A 14,759-nucleotide genomic window follows, 5' to 3' on the forward strand; every position below is an offset into this window, starting at 1 on the left:
CCAATTACATGTTCCTTATATCTTTTGCTATTGTCTCACAGGTTCCCAAATCTCTGTTCATTTGAAATACATATATTTCTCTTTCTCTTCTTCAGACTAGATAAATGCTACTAATCTATCTTCAAATTCACTGACTCTTTCTTCTATTACCTCCATTCTGCTATTCGGCCCCTCCAGTGGATTTTTTATTTAACATATTGCGTTTTTTTAGTTATAGAATTTTCATTTTGATCATTTTACAGTTTTTATTTCCCTGCTGTTTATTATCTTTTCATTCATTGTGATCATATTTTAATCTATTCTCTTGAGAATAATTATAATAGCAGCTCTAAAATCTTTAACTGCTAATTCCAACATCTAGGGCAAGTCAGAATTGGTCCCTATTGATTGTCTTTTCTCTTGAGAATGTGTCACTTTCTTTGAATCTTCATATGTTACAAAATCTAGGATTATATCCTAGACATTGTGAATATTGCTTTAGGGATTCCAAATCCATTAGTGTATTCCTTGAAAAAATGGGGTTTTTTTCTTTATGAGACTATTAACTTTACTCAAGTTGCACATTCTGACTCTTAAGTGGTAATTGAAATGTCAAGTAAATTATTTTAGTCTCAGATGAAATCCATCCTGTGCTTGGATTGTAGGGAAAATGGACTGAGGAGTCAGTCAGAAACTTGAGAAGAATTTATATATGGAATTAGGGATTTCCCTGCTCTTGAGTTCTCTTTTCCCGGACTCCCCAGCGACTTTCCACAAATTGTAGTTGTCCTAAGTTCTGCTCTCTGGTTCTTCATAGAACAGAGCTTTCAGACAAAGGTTCCATATTTGTAGAGAGATTTTAGTCAGACCACATGGGACCAACTTTGGCCTCCCCTCTGGGTAAAAGTCATAAAAATATGTAACTCACCCTATGCTGATCCCTTTTGCCAAGTTGTAGCTCCCCTCCAGTATCTTCCTGCTTATTTTTACTCTTCGGTGCTTTCAGATCATAGTTTTTGTGGTTTTGTTGTTTGTCTTTTGTATTTTGCCCATAGTTTATCATATGAACCCCTAAAATAGGCCCCATTCTTAAGAAAAAAGACAATCAATAGAGACCAATCCTCCGCGGGAGGGTTGAGTCCTGCAGCAGTCACTAAACCATAAAAGCAGCACAACTCTTTCCTTGTCCTTTGATTATCAATATAATATAAAAGTTAATTATGCTGCTAAAATATACACTCAAAAATGGTTAAAATTGTAAATTTTATGTTATGTCTGTTTCACCACAATAAACATTTTAAAGTTAATTATGCTACCTAAATATCTAACTTAGTAAAAGGCATTTTAAGTTTACGTTGGAAAACAAATGAAATAAAAGTTCAGTAATTTCACAAGCAAAAACAAAAAAAGTTTTTGCAGAGCCACTATGAAAAAAAAGACTTCACTGATGGTTTTCTGGAACAGCAAAGTACAAAACATAGTATCACTGAGAGAATGATGAAGGATAACAAAGTATTCTAAAGACACATTGAAGGGGCTTGACCTTTCATCTACAGAAAAGATTCTACCTACACATTCTAGTCCAGTGTTTCTGCGACTTAATGTGCACACAAATCACTTGAAGGTCTTACAGTGCTTAGCCTTATCCTGAGATATCTCACTTACGTATGAAACCTTGTGATTCGTAACAAACCTATGACTTATATTTTACTTATATTTTAATTATCTGCAATAGCAGATGATAAAAAAGTATGGAGAGGGAGACAACTGAAGAATGGCGGCTCTCCCTATGGGTATGTAGCCCTGGTTTCATATTAATGGGCATCTCATGTGAAGAATGCCTCTTCAGTGGTATATAACAAAACATCTAAAAGAACACAAGAAAGAATGACAATGTAGACCAAATTCATAAACATTTGACAGGACCATTAATGAATATCTCAATTAAGATATATCCTCCTCTACCATGCACTCCCTTAACTAAATTCCAGTGAAACCACTGGTCCTACAGAAGCGATGAAAAATTAGTGTTTCATATTTGATATCTATGAAAGACATCATTAATTGATCATGATGCAGTTCCTCACTGAGTCTACACTCAGTCTGTCTGAAAACAAGATGTAGGGTCAGCACTAACACTGATAACTACTTGCCCTCCTATCTTAGAGCTTTCCTATCACAAGATGGATAGCAGTCAGAGATGACAGCCGGGAATCCTCCTCTCCATTTGGGCAAAGATCTAAACGGAGAAACTGATCAAAGGAGTGTGGGTAAACATACTTCAGTCCATTTTCCCTACAATCCCTAAATTATATCCAGCTAACAAAGCCTTGTGTGAACAACAGTGGATACATGGTCTCAGAAAACACTTTCAATTGCCTATCACTGTCTCGGTATCGCTTCAGGAGCAAAACTTATGGAATACTCATTCCCCATGACAACACATCTCCTTTGATTTAAATAGTGCCTCACCTGACAGTTAATGCAGACCCCTCCACCAGCATAGATGCCCTGGGTATTCAAGCTTCCCTGCTGCCGCTCAACATCTGAATCATAGTAACAATCACTGGCATGGCCGTGGCAGTTGCATGCTGAAAAAAAGCATATTAAGTCAATATTCTCATCATTACTATCAGAAGCTTAGTAAAGAGCGTAAATAGTATTACTGCTAATTAAGCTATAAAAAAGCCTATTCTGGAACACCCAGGACACTCTTAGTGGAAAATTTTTCGGGATTTTTACACAAAGGCCAGGCTATACTAAGATACAGTTTAGAGCTGCTTTCATTTGATATTCAATGAGAGAAGTTTCTCTTTTTTAAAAAAATACTACTTGGGGCTGGGCATGGTGGCTTAGCCTGTAATCCCAGCACTTTGGGAGGCCAAGGCAGATGGATCAAGAGTTCAGGAGCTCGAGACCAGCCTGGCCAATATGGTGAAACCCTGTCTCTACTAAAAACACAAAAATTAGCCAGGCATGGTGGCATGCGCCTGTAGTCCCAGCTACTCAGGAGGCTGAGGCAGAAAAATCGCTTGAACCCAGGAGGCAGAGGGTGCAGTGAGCCAAGATCTCACCACTGCACTCCAGCCTGGGCGACAGAGGGAGACTCCGTCTCAAAAATATGTGTATATACCACTAGAGAGGCTGAGGCAGGAGAATCCTTGACACCAACATTTTCACTGTCAAAAAAGATACATCAAAATGTCAACTAAACTTTGTGAATGAAGAGAATATTATTACTACCACTATTATAAACTATTACTAACAATAGTAATTGAGCTCTTGACACACTGTGAAAAGTGTTTTACATGAATTATCTCATTGAATCTGCACAGTAACTCTCTAAAGTAGGTACCATTATCCCTATAGCCCAGACTAGAAAGCTGAGGCTTAGAGAGGTTGAGGAATATGCCCATCGTTACACTGCCCATAACCAGAAGAGGCGAAATTCTGACCTGTCTTTGTTTGACTGCAGAACCTATGCTGTTAGCCAATACTCTAAACCTTTCAGTTCAACACTGTCTGGTAATCAACTGGGAATAATCTTAAAGTTTAATTACAGGGGAATGACTAAGCAAGCAACAGTATATTTGCTCGACTCTAAGTCCTATGACGATAAGGGCTGCATGTGTTTTGTTTGCAACAGAGCAAGGTTGTCAGCACACAGTGGGTCCTCAACAAACACTTGTCAGATTGGAACAAAACTCTGTACCATCAAAAATGATGTCAAAGCATTTTTAAGGATTGGGAAAATATAGGGAAATATCTAAAAATATCAAGTGAAAAAAATTAGGATATAAAATTAGATTATATAATCTTGAGTATTTAAAGTATGTATAAAAATTCTACATATCTAACAAAATATGAATAGTAGCTCTCTGCTATGGACTGAATGCTTATGCCCACATCGCCCACCAAATTCATAGGTTGAAACCTAATCACCAGTTATTAGGAGATGGGCCCTCTGGAAGGTGATAAGTGCCCTTATAAAAGAGGCTCAGAGAGCTGCCTTGCCCCTTCCACCTTGTAAGGACACAGCAAGAAAGTGGCATCTATGAACCAGAAAGCAGGCCCTCACCAGACACCAAATCTGCTGGTGCCTTGATCTCGGACTTGCCAGCCTCCAGAACTTTGAGGCTATTGTTTATAAGCTACCCAGATGTTACAGCAGCTGAACAAACTAAGACACTCTGTTGGGGTAAATTCTTGGTGCTTTTACTTTATTATTATTTTTTTAATTTCCAAGTTATCTACAAGTAGTATATAATACTTCTAAAATTACAAAGTGTAATTTAAAACTCATTTGGGATTGTCATCATTGCCAAGATGAAAAAGATTTAACATGAGTAAAATTCTTATTCTTTCTTAGGCAGACTATATATTCATTACATTCCAATTACATCAAAATGTCCAAGTTCTTGTTAGTAATTTGTATGTTTTAATCAAATCCCCAGGTGACTACGTGAAGGAAAACTTAATTAGATATGACACAAATTACCCTATAACTTGTAAAACAGGCTGAATGCTTTCTTATCTTTATTTTCTCTGTGGGGCCATGATTTTAAAAATTCAAGGCATTTATACTTACTATGTCAGTCATTTCTTAAGAAGTCTGTTTATTTTGAATTGTATATTTCAAATGGAATTTAGAAAGCACCTAATAAATGGAACCTGATAGGTCTGACTTCCATGCACTATTTTTGTAACTTTTAACCATTTAATACATTTTAAAAGGATAAAAACTTGGCGGGGCGTGGTGGCTAAAGCCTGTAATCCCAGCACTTTGGGAGGCCGAGACGGGCGAATCACGAGGTCAGGAGATCGAGACCATCCTGGCTAACACGGTGAAACCCCGTCTCTACTAAAAAATACAAAAAACTAGCCGGGCGAGGTGACGGGCGCCTGTAGTCCCAGCTACTCGGGAGGCTAAGGCAGGAGAATGGCGTAAAACCTGGGAGGCGGAGCTTGCAGTGAGCTGAAATCCGGTCACTGCACTCCAGCCTGGGTGACAGAGCAAGACTCCGTCTCAAAAAAAAAAAAAAAAAGGATAAAAACTTAGTAAAGGAGGTTTAATTTTTTTCATGTGTGTTGGAGTGAAGCATGTTATTTACAAAGGCGTCCATTAGTCTGGAAAACTAATCAAGTTGCAAATACTGGAATTCATGTAATTCAATCCAAAATATCCTAAATCAGTGTTTGAAAGCAGCGAAGAAACAACCCCTGATTATTTTTGTTATACCTTTCTCTGGTCCTCTCATCTGTGGTGGGGAATGGGGAAGTCATTGAGAAGGAACCGATTAGCTGTGACTATAAAGTGAGGCGGCCATCCGAGTAACACCGGGACTCAGAGATGCGCCAGAGCATTTGCCTGAAATGGCCGCAAGACCATCGCAGAACTTTAGCGTCTCTCAAAACTCCCTTGGAAGAGCACTGGAAATACCTTTTACATAAGTCTACTGGCCATAAGAGATCATCAGTCTTATCTCTTAATACTTTTTGGTCAAAAAGTATAAAGTCCTATAATCCCAGCACTTTGGGAGGCCAAGGCAGGCAGATCACAAGAAGCCAGGAGTTCAAGACCAACCTGGCCAACATGGTGAAACCCCATCTCTTCTAAAAATACAAACAAACAAAATTAGCCAGGCGTGGTGGCAGGTGCCTGTAATCCCAGCTACTGGGGATGCTGAGGCAGGAGAACCACTTGAACCTGGGAGGCGGCGGTTGCAGTGAATGAAATGTTTTCTGTAATTGGAATAAATATGTACCTTCCCAAGAAGATTGATTTAGAAGAAAATCTATAGTTGGATGTCTTAGGGTTTGTTTGTTAAAAATAACAGTTGTGTTTCTTCTTCTTCTTTTTTTTTTTTTTTGAGACAGGATGTTATTCTTTCACCCAGGCTGGAGTGCAGAGGCAGGATCAGAGCTCACTGCACCAACTCTTGGTCTCAAGCCATCCTCCCACTTCCACCTCCCAAGCAGCTGGGACTACAGGCCTGCACCACCACCTCTAGCTAATTTTTGAATTTTTTTGTAGACAGAGTCTCACTATGTTGCCCAGGCTGGTCTCCAACTCCTGGCCTCAAGCAACCCTCCCACCTTTCCCTCCCAAAGTGCTGGGAGTCACCACATCAGGCCTAAAAAAAGAATACTTTTCTTACTTTATGTCACACTGTTAAAAGCAGTTTCCTGTCTTTTTTTCTTCCTTCTCTGGTCCCCTCCATCCTCCTCAATCCTACCACATTACTCTTCCCAGCCCTCCACACTCCAGTACTCCCAGTTTCCTGTTTAGACTCAACCTTGCCATCTTCTCTGGACCTCGGTCCTCAAAATAGTTGATTGCTATCCAGTATCACATCCTATAAAATGGACAAGGGGTTAAAATTTTATAGTGGCTGCGTCATATTTATGATTGCTAAAAAGAGAGGTCAACCCATTAAAGCACTGCGCCCCATCATGCATGGTCATCATCATCATTGTTCTTTTTCTTCTCATATGTACATCTGAATTCAGAGGGCACTTTTCCCTCCAGTCAGTGAGGTTCTTATTACAATAGACAGACCTCAGACCCTAAGACTGACATGACCTCAGCCTCCTCACTAGCATGGGGAAAACTGCCTCAGCCCCCAGGGAGAGGAGAAGGCCACGTGTGGCCCCCACCCCAGCCCCACACCCACCTTCACACTCATGGCTCTGCTCCCACGTGGCAGGCTGCCAGCGCCTCTGATTGTACCCTGTGCAGCAGCGATCACACGTCTCCCCACAGGTGTGGTGCTGGCATTGACACCGAAACCTGGGCATGTGGGCGAAGTGCATCTCAGTTATTGAAAAGTTTTGATGAGGATCGGTTGATCCTATATGTGCAAAACTGACACACGAGTCATCACGGTTATCCACGGCACCATTCATTGAGGAATTAGGAGAACACAACACTTTGCAAGTATTATTTAAGCCTCCCATATCCTGCGTATTATCTCCATTTTACAGATGGTGAGACTGAGATTCAGAGGTATTAAGATACCTGCCAAAGGTGAGGCAGTGATAAACGGAGAGCCAGCCTTCCAAACTCACTTGTCTCTGAGGCCCCAGCTCTGTCTTCTCTACCCCATTGTTACCATAAATGAACACAGGAGCACTCAAGTGCTGAGTTTACTGAGATGTGTTAAGTATCACAGCTGCATAAAGATCTGGAGTCCTATGACTAAGATTTGCTCAAGTTTCTCACTCTCAACCTGTGGTCACGCCCAGAGATTTACACAATTCAAGAGCCAGCTGCTAATAAGATCCCAGAGAGCTCTGCTTCCAGAGGCGGCACCAGCTCCATCACGAGCCAAAAGCTGAGACCACTCAGCGAGGCAAAGGGTTAAAAGTCTCAGTTCAAAAGGGTGTACATCCGCCTTAACATTCCAAGTTAAAATGAAATTGTTTCAGCCTTGGCTTTGGATTGGAACTCCAAGCTTTGAGCTCCCTCCTTCTGTGCTTGAAAGAGGATTCAAAACCATTGTCCAGCACTGGTGTGATTCCGTCTTGGTCTTGCGCAGCTGTCTGTGGAGCAGGAGTCGTTCCTCTTCGTCTGCCTTTTCCCTCTCACCTAACAGCGCGCCACCACCCCACAGAAGATTCGATGGATGAGCCACCTGAGGCCTCAGAACTATCTTTTTGGCAACTGCTGGGGGGAGCTGGAGGAGGCCAAGCAGGGTCTGGTGGCAGTGAGGGTGGAGGCTGGGGAGGGGACTGAGGAGGAGGAGGAGACTGGGGAGGAGGAAGGAGAGGGGATGGGTTGGAGGTGGGAATCCGGCTGCAGCCCGGGCTGCTGGAGAGCGCCAAGCAGGCTGGAGGCCTGAGGGAGTGGGAAGAGCTGCTGGATCTGGAAGGATGCGAGCCAGGAGGGAGCCGGGGGCATGAAGGGGTGGGAAGACGGCCTGAAGCCCCAGGAGCATGAGCCAGGCGAGGCCCGGGGCCTGAGGTAAGGTGGAACCCAGTTCGGGTTGCCCGGGGTAGGCCTCGGAGCTGGGTGTGCGTCAGGCCGGCATGGTAGGTTTCTAATTCCGGGCTGGGTTGGTCCAGGAGGCTGGGTTGGTCCAGGAGGCTGGGTTCGTGGAGAAGCACACGCCTCCCTGTTGGAGGAGGGCACGGACGCACAGCCTAGGGTTGTTCTCCAGTCCCCAGGCCTCAGAGTCTAGGGCTCCTGGACCCACAATTCACCCGACTGCTTCAGCCAGTTACTGGGGCGGGGCGAGGCGGGGGGCAGGGAGTGGGAAGCGGGGAGGCTCGGAGGGGACTGAGGAGGCAACCACCACTGGGAGCACACGGTTGCCACGTGGTTGGGGAAGGACTGGGTGCAGGCACCGCATCCAGGGCCCCCCTGAGTCCTGGCACTCCCGAGCCTGGGATGCTGTGGCTCAGGTGAAGTGGGCTGGTAGTACCAGGATTCTGGAATTCTTTGTCCGGCCCTGACAACATCTACTGTGATGGCAGCTCTCAGTTTTGGAGCCCCTTTCCTGTCTCACTGTGGTAGATGGAACTTGCCCCACTTTGCGGATGACGATACTGGTGCTCAGAGATAAACTCACTTGACGAAGGTCATGATTGTAGGCAGAGAGACTAAATCTAAACCAAGATGCTTCACTCCATAGCTGGTGCTTCATGAATATCGTGAATATGAAAGAGGCTTTGGGCTTTGGTTGTGTTTTTTGGGGGGGTGGTGAGCGGGGGTGTCCCCGCATGCCGCCGTTTGTGCGGCATTGAGCAAACAGCTTTTTTTTTTTTATCATGAGAAACTTGCAGTGTTCAGTTTGAGTCAAATAAAGACCCGAGACTATTAAAACAACAACAACAGCAAAACGCCTCGTCTAAGAAGGCTCTTGGCTGTGCCTGCAGGGATTCCATCAACTCTTCTCTAAGGGAAGCTGGTGTGGAATATACTCAGTTCTATTCCCAAGACAGGGTGTCATCCCTCTCCATACTCAACTGCCTGGTAAAGCACATGGACATAGATCTACCTGGCAGCACAGAACAACTGGCATCCAAATGGGCTCTTGTTGGAGAGGCAATTTCAGCTCATTGCCAATTAAACATTTGGCATTAGCTAGACTACAAGATTATTTAGGGAAGACTGCTTCAAGAACATGTAGTGTTAGGCTGGGCGCGGTGGCTCAAGCCTGTCATCCCAGCACTTTGGGAGGCCGAGACGGGCGGATCACGAGGTCAGGAGATCGAGACCATCCTGGCTAACACGGTGAAACCCCGTCTCTACTGAAAAATACAAAACACTAGCCGGGTGAGGTGGCGGGCGCCTGTAGTCCCAGCTACTTGGGAGGCTAAGGCAGGAGAATGGCATAAACCCGGGAGGCAGAGCTTGCAGTGAGCTGAGATCCAGCCACTGCACTGCACTTCAGCCTGGGCGACAGAGCCAGACTCCAGCTCAAAAAAAAAAAAAAAAAAAAAAAAAAAAAAAAAAAAAAAAAAAAGAACATGTAGTCCAACTCCACACATAGGGGGATTAAAATTCAGCATAGCAAAAAAAGGAGCTGGATACCCATCTGATTCCCACTGGCACTGCCAAATCACTGCTTTTCCTCTCTTGCAGCCCAGGCTGATGGTTAATAATACATCTGCTGTAAAGATGTTATTTAAAGATGTCATTGGTTAGAGAATTCCCTTCGTGATGATCACTCTGCCCCACTCCTAGGGAAAATTGTTATTTGAGACTAGTATCAACAATCATGCTTTTTCTAAGTAACTTATTACTTTTTAGCTTGTGATCATAGGGAAATATGAAACCAAGCAGATTTCCCTTTTTGAGTTGGCTGCTAAGAGGCTCAGAATTAAATTTGAGGTCCTTCCACATATCCATGCAGCAAGGTCAACATGGTACACATGCTTGGTTAACAACCCCCCTTCTTGAGTTCCGCCTCAGTAGCCAGTAACTTTTTTGATAGTCTGGGCTTGGCTCTATCCATTAAGTTTCTGAATCCCTTTAAACTATTATAAGATTTCTACCTCATCATGGATGTGGATTTCATCAGCATTTGTTCAAGGTCAGCTTGTTGGGCAGAAGCAAACCAGCAGACAAGAAAAGGCAGGCAGTCATGTTGAAGTGGATTGCTGCCAAACTGAGCCTTTCACGAAGGCTTAGGGAGACCTCCACACATGTGTATTGGGAGAATTAACCACCCAGTGTAGAACTCCTCAGCTCTGCCAGGGTCTCCAGGGTTCAGTAGCCTTTCTAAGCAGGAAGTTCATGCCCTCTGTGATAGCATGTACTCCTTTCCCACATGGCACTATTTTGTTCCAGGCTCAGCGACATTAGCTGGACCTCTTCTCTCCTCTCTCCAACTCAGAACTTATTTGACCCGATTTCTAGTGTCTTAGGGAGACAGGACATTACAGGGTGGAAATAGATTAACGATTAATAAACAAGTCATTTTCCACTAAAGGTTAATCATTTGGTGTGTAACCTCCCTCAACAGCACTGCTGGATCCTTGAAGTGGGGACAAAAACGTTAAGGGCTATGGGTGGTCAAGGAGAAGGGCCCCACAAAGCATATCACAGACCTTGAGAACTAGCAATTCTGCCTGAACACAAAGCTTGACCTAAAGAGGCACAAGCCTGAATCTGACTAAAAGTGAAATATATCTCTGGTAAATGCTGCTCTTGAAACATTGTAGACTTTAAGTTAAACATTGAGATAAAATGATTAGTATATCTGGCATCCTGTAATTTCCAGCCCTTTAAAGTATCCCTCTTGCAGTGGTAACACAAATGTATTGCTGAACACTTAACATTTAAGACTCATGCATCTTATTGTATGCAAAATATACTCAAATTAAAAACAAAAAGGACACATTCATGTTCACAGCAGCATTATTCACAATAGCCAAAAGGTGGACGCACCCCAAGTATGTATTCACAGATGAATGGATAAACAGAGTGTAGTATATACATATATACAAGGAAATACTGTTCAGCTTTGAACAAAAAGAAAATTTTGACACATGCTTAATGTGGATGAACCTTGAGGACATTATGCTAAGTGAAATAAGTGATGACAAATTTAATAAGCCAGTATTTGTTGCAAAAGGACAAATACTGTATGATTCCACTTATATGAGGTACCTAGGATAGTCATGATGATTGCCAGGGGCCAGTGGTAGGAAGAAACAAGGAGTTGTTTAACAGGTATAGAATTTCAATTTTGCAAAATGAAGAGTTCTGGAGATTGGTTGCACAACAATGTGAACATAGTTACCGCTACTGAACTGTCACTTTAAAATGGTTAAAATAGTAAATCTGATGTGTATTTCACCACAATTTAAAAAACAAGGATTTGAAATGTAAAGCCCAATCCCATTAAACTAGGAATGACAAGTTTTATTTCTCTTGCCAGCTCTAATCAATTGGCTGCCTGAGGTATGTCTTGGGGGTGATTTGGTGGCTGGGACACAGATTATCCAGAGTGCTGTGATTGATTAGCCATGTCTGCCAGGGCCCATAGTGATTATATGAAAGAAAGTGGAGAGTTGGTGGAGAGGAGGCACACACCCCCACCTATTCATTGATCCTGAATCATTCCTATTGAGGACAGGAACCTAGAAACATTTAATGGGATGCAAACATCCACTGAAATAATTAGACTTATTCATAGTAAGGCTGAAAAAAATCTGCACAGTGTACTTACAGTTTTTCAGGATTGTTTGCATTGCACACTTCAGCATGGCCATTGCAAACACACCGCCCACCAATGCTGATGTCCTTTATGCTGTAATAATACTGCACGACAGAACACAGAACGTGCAAGTTTCACTGAACAGTGACAAAAACTTTCTCTTACTAGTCTTTAACCCACATCTGCTGCCTCTGCTTCCCTTTTAAAATTCTGTATTCTTGAGCCCTACATTGGGATGTAACGTGTCTTATAAAATAAACACATTCCTTGATAAAATGTAATAACATACTGCTGAATTTGTGCATTTAAAAAATTCAGATGCTTGAAGTTCATGAAGGGAAATTGCCTTAGAAAAGAATCATACTTTATAGCCTATAGGAAAGGGATTAAGAACGTCCAAGTTTATTTTTATGTAAATTAAAATAATTTTTACATTATGTTTTACACAAATGAATTTTATACATTGAACATATTTATTTATCAAAACTGAATTTTTATACCAAAAAGGTTGCACTTGCTTTGTGCAAAATACTATCCCAGGTTCCGGGAAGGGAGATAATATTTACAGAGATGGATCCAATGCATCCCCGAGACTGGAGGGGCCACCAGAATTTGCTGAAGCCTTCCTAGCACAGGGTCGGAAAGACTAGAGTCAAAGTTTCAAGCTCCAGAAAGGCCAGAGAGAGCCAGCTCAGATCCAGCTGAAGATCAGCCCCTAAACCAGGCCACAAATATGTGTAGATCCTCTCATTGACAAGGCCCCTCTCCAATATGTTGGAGGCCTCTGCAGTGGTGACAATAGGCAGCTCCTCCTGCCAGCTCCTTCTGCCAGCTCCCTTCCTTCTCAGACTTGGCAGGAGACTGCCCAGGATTTGGGAGGAATGTGAGGACTGTAGAACAATCTTTCTCATTGAGGCCATGCTGCCAGTGAGAAGAATATCTGTCAGCGAGAAGTCTTTGAATTCACAAGGACAAGAGGGTTTTTGTCCCTTTATTGTTGTTGTTGTTGTTGAGTGTGGTTGCCTTAAAGAGCCCTATTGATTTAATGTTGGGGTTCTGTTCTGGTTCCCTCATTAAAACCTGTTAAAGTGTCAAGGCTTCCTGGAAACATCTTAGTCTGAAGGCATTAACAGCCCCCCTTGTTAATACAGATAAAGTCAGTATTACCAGGGCTTTCCATGACAAATTAAGACTCAGGGGCTTTCCTGCTGGCCACTGTGAAAGTTCCCCTCCACACGTGTTAAGGGCAGCAGCAGCAAGAGAAACCCCCAGTCAGCCTTCACCCAGCAGCACATGTGATGTGTGTCATAAAGTAGCTGGTATCATATTCCTCCATGAGAGAAGCAACCTAAACTTGGGGGGTTAAGATTATGTACTATGTATGCGGTACACTCCATAAAATAATTATTTAATGGAGAGGCCTGTATTCATCTAAGTGAAAAGTAATATACGTAGATATATATGACTGCAAATCTTGCAACCCCCAAAAAGACAATTTAAGAAAAAAAAAATTGGTAAGGTACATTTGTGGCAGTGCTCCAGGGCACATGGAGGAACAGCAACACAGCCCGGCTATAGTTTATGAGAAAGTCTAGCCCTCCCTTGCAAATATCCATCCTCAGATTCAACACAGTCCCCAACTACACAGAAGCTCAGAGGGAGCTGAGGAGAGCAAAAAATACAAAAGATAGGCCACCTACACCCAAGGTGCCTGCCTTTCTGTAAAATGCTCAAAACTGTGGCAATACTTACACTTTTCCCTTCCTTCCTTTCCCAGCTCTCTGATGTTACCTATATAAAAAGCCAAACTCTATAAGGTGCACTGGGCATCTTCCATTCACCCTCCAGGTCTGCTCTCCTCCTTCTCCACCCTGTCTGTGCCTGGGAGGTGAACTTTATGGCTGCAACCAATGGACTGTCTTTCTTTCTGGCTTCTTGTTTGGTTTGGCCAATGGAAGGCACCAGCAGATCAGAGGGTGGAAGAAGAGTGAGCTCAATATATTTATTCTGTGGGCTCCCTCTGTGCCCAGGAGACAAGTGTACTGCCCTGACACCTGAGAGTGAGAGATGTTCATGGGGTACCTCCAACACAGGAGAGGGCGCTAGTGCTCACCAGTACCTAGGTGCCTCCATTTCAGCTAGATGACATCACCAAGCCTCCTTGCATCTAAGTGAGGCTATAATATGACCAGTTCTTGCCCATAGAAATAACCTCTGATGAGAAGCAGGTAGATTTTTCTCTACACTCTCTCTTCCCTCATCTGATGACCAACACGTAGGGGATCCAGAGGAGGACTGTGAGGTCCTACCGAATGGCTGCATCTCTATATAGAAAGAACCTGCTTCCCTGAATGACTGTGTGAAGCCGATCCTACCTGCTGACCCATGTTAAACTGTCATATGAGCAAGAAACAAAGCTTTATTTTGTTAAGCCACTGAGATTTTGGGATTGTTGACTGTAGTATTAATTATCCCATCCAGACTAGTACCAGACTGACTATAATTGTTTGCCTTTCATCTTCTTTGAATATAATGATTTTTCTTCAAACAGCCATTTTTATACGTTATTAGATATAAAACTCCTAATTATATCTAGTATTTCAGACAAGAACAACTCCCACACCTACATCATTACAGGCTACAAAGGTTACTTAAAAGAGTTCAAGGCAATTAATTTGGTAAGCCAAAAAAAATGAATAAATAAAGTAACAAAACAAATGCTCTGACTACTCACCCGCCGAGTGACAGTTGGATCTCGCTGGGCTTTGGAGATGAGGTGTCCAAGAAGCGTATTGGTTCGAAGAAAACGCAAGCGGATGTTTGTTGCCTTGGTAAACTCCCTCAGGGTGTGAGAGAAAGTAAAATTTTTTGCACCTGGACGACCGTTTATCAAGGACACCACAACCTAAAACGACCACACACACATAAAGGGGGAAAAGGTTCCTTTTATCAAAATTTAGCAGCAAGTAAGCAAAAATAACTCACATGCCCCAAGGCACTTGGTTTCTCTAAGCCATTTGATATTTGTAGGGGGTCTTGGATCTTGTTTATGTCTAAAAACATCATTGCTAGTCCCATCTTCCCTCACACTTCCTGGTTCCAAGGTCTGGCAAT

At 42.9% G+C, this 14,759-nt stretch overlaps 1 protein-coding gene across 6 annotated transcripts in view; it reads right to left on the reverse strand.

Moving 5' to 3' along the window:
- Window positions 1–14,759, reverse strand: part of LAMA3 (laminin subunit alpha 3) — a 274,694-nt gene that overhangs the window by 194,583 nt on the left and 65,352 nt on the right. For 4 of the 6 annotated variants that reach the window (XM_074022716.1, XM_015440095.3, XM_005587022.4 and 1 more), the window contains exons 5-8: window positions 14,380–14,550; window positions 11,658–11,749; window positions 6,654–6,769; window positions 2,452–2,570 (exon numbers count right to left, since the gene is read on the reverse strand). In XM_074022716.1, the coding sequence (XP_073878817.1) occupies window positions 2,452–2,570; window positions 6,654–6,769; window positions 11,658–11,749; window positions 14,380–14,550 (498 nt within the window). The remainder of the gene's footprint in view (window positions 1–2,451; window positions 2,571–6,653; window positions 6,770–11,657; window positions 11,750–14,379; window positions 14,551–14,759) is intronic. The other 2 variants (XM_074022718.1, XM_074022717.1) reach the window with 2 other exon arrangements.

This window comes from Macaca fascicularis, chromosome 18, assembly GCF_037993035.2.
Source record: "Macaca fascicularis isolate 582-1 chromosome 18, T2T-MFA8v1.1".
Taxonomy (NCBI): Eukaryota; Metazoa; Chordata; class Mammalia; order Primates; family Cercopithecidae; genus Macaca; species Macaca fascicularis.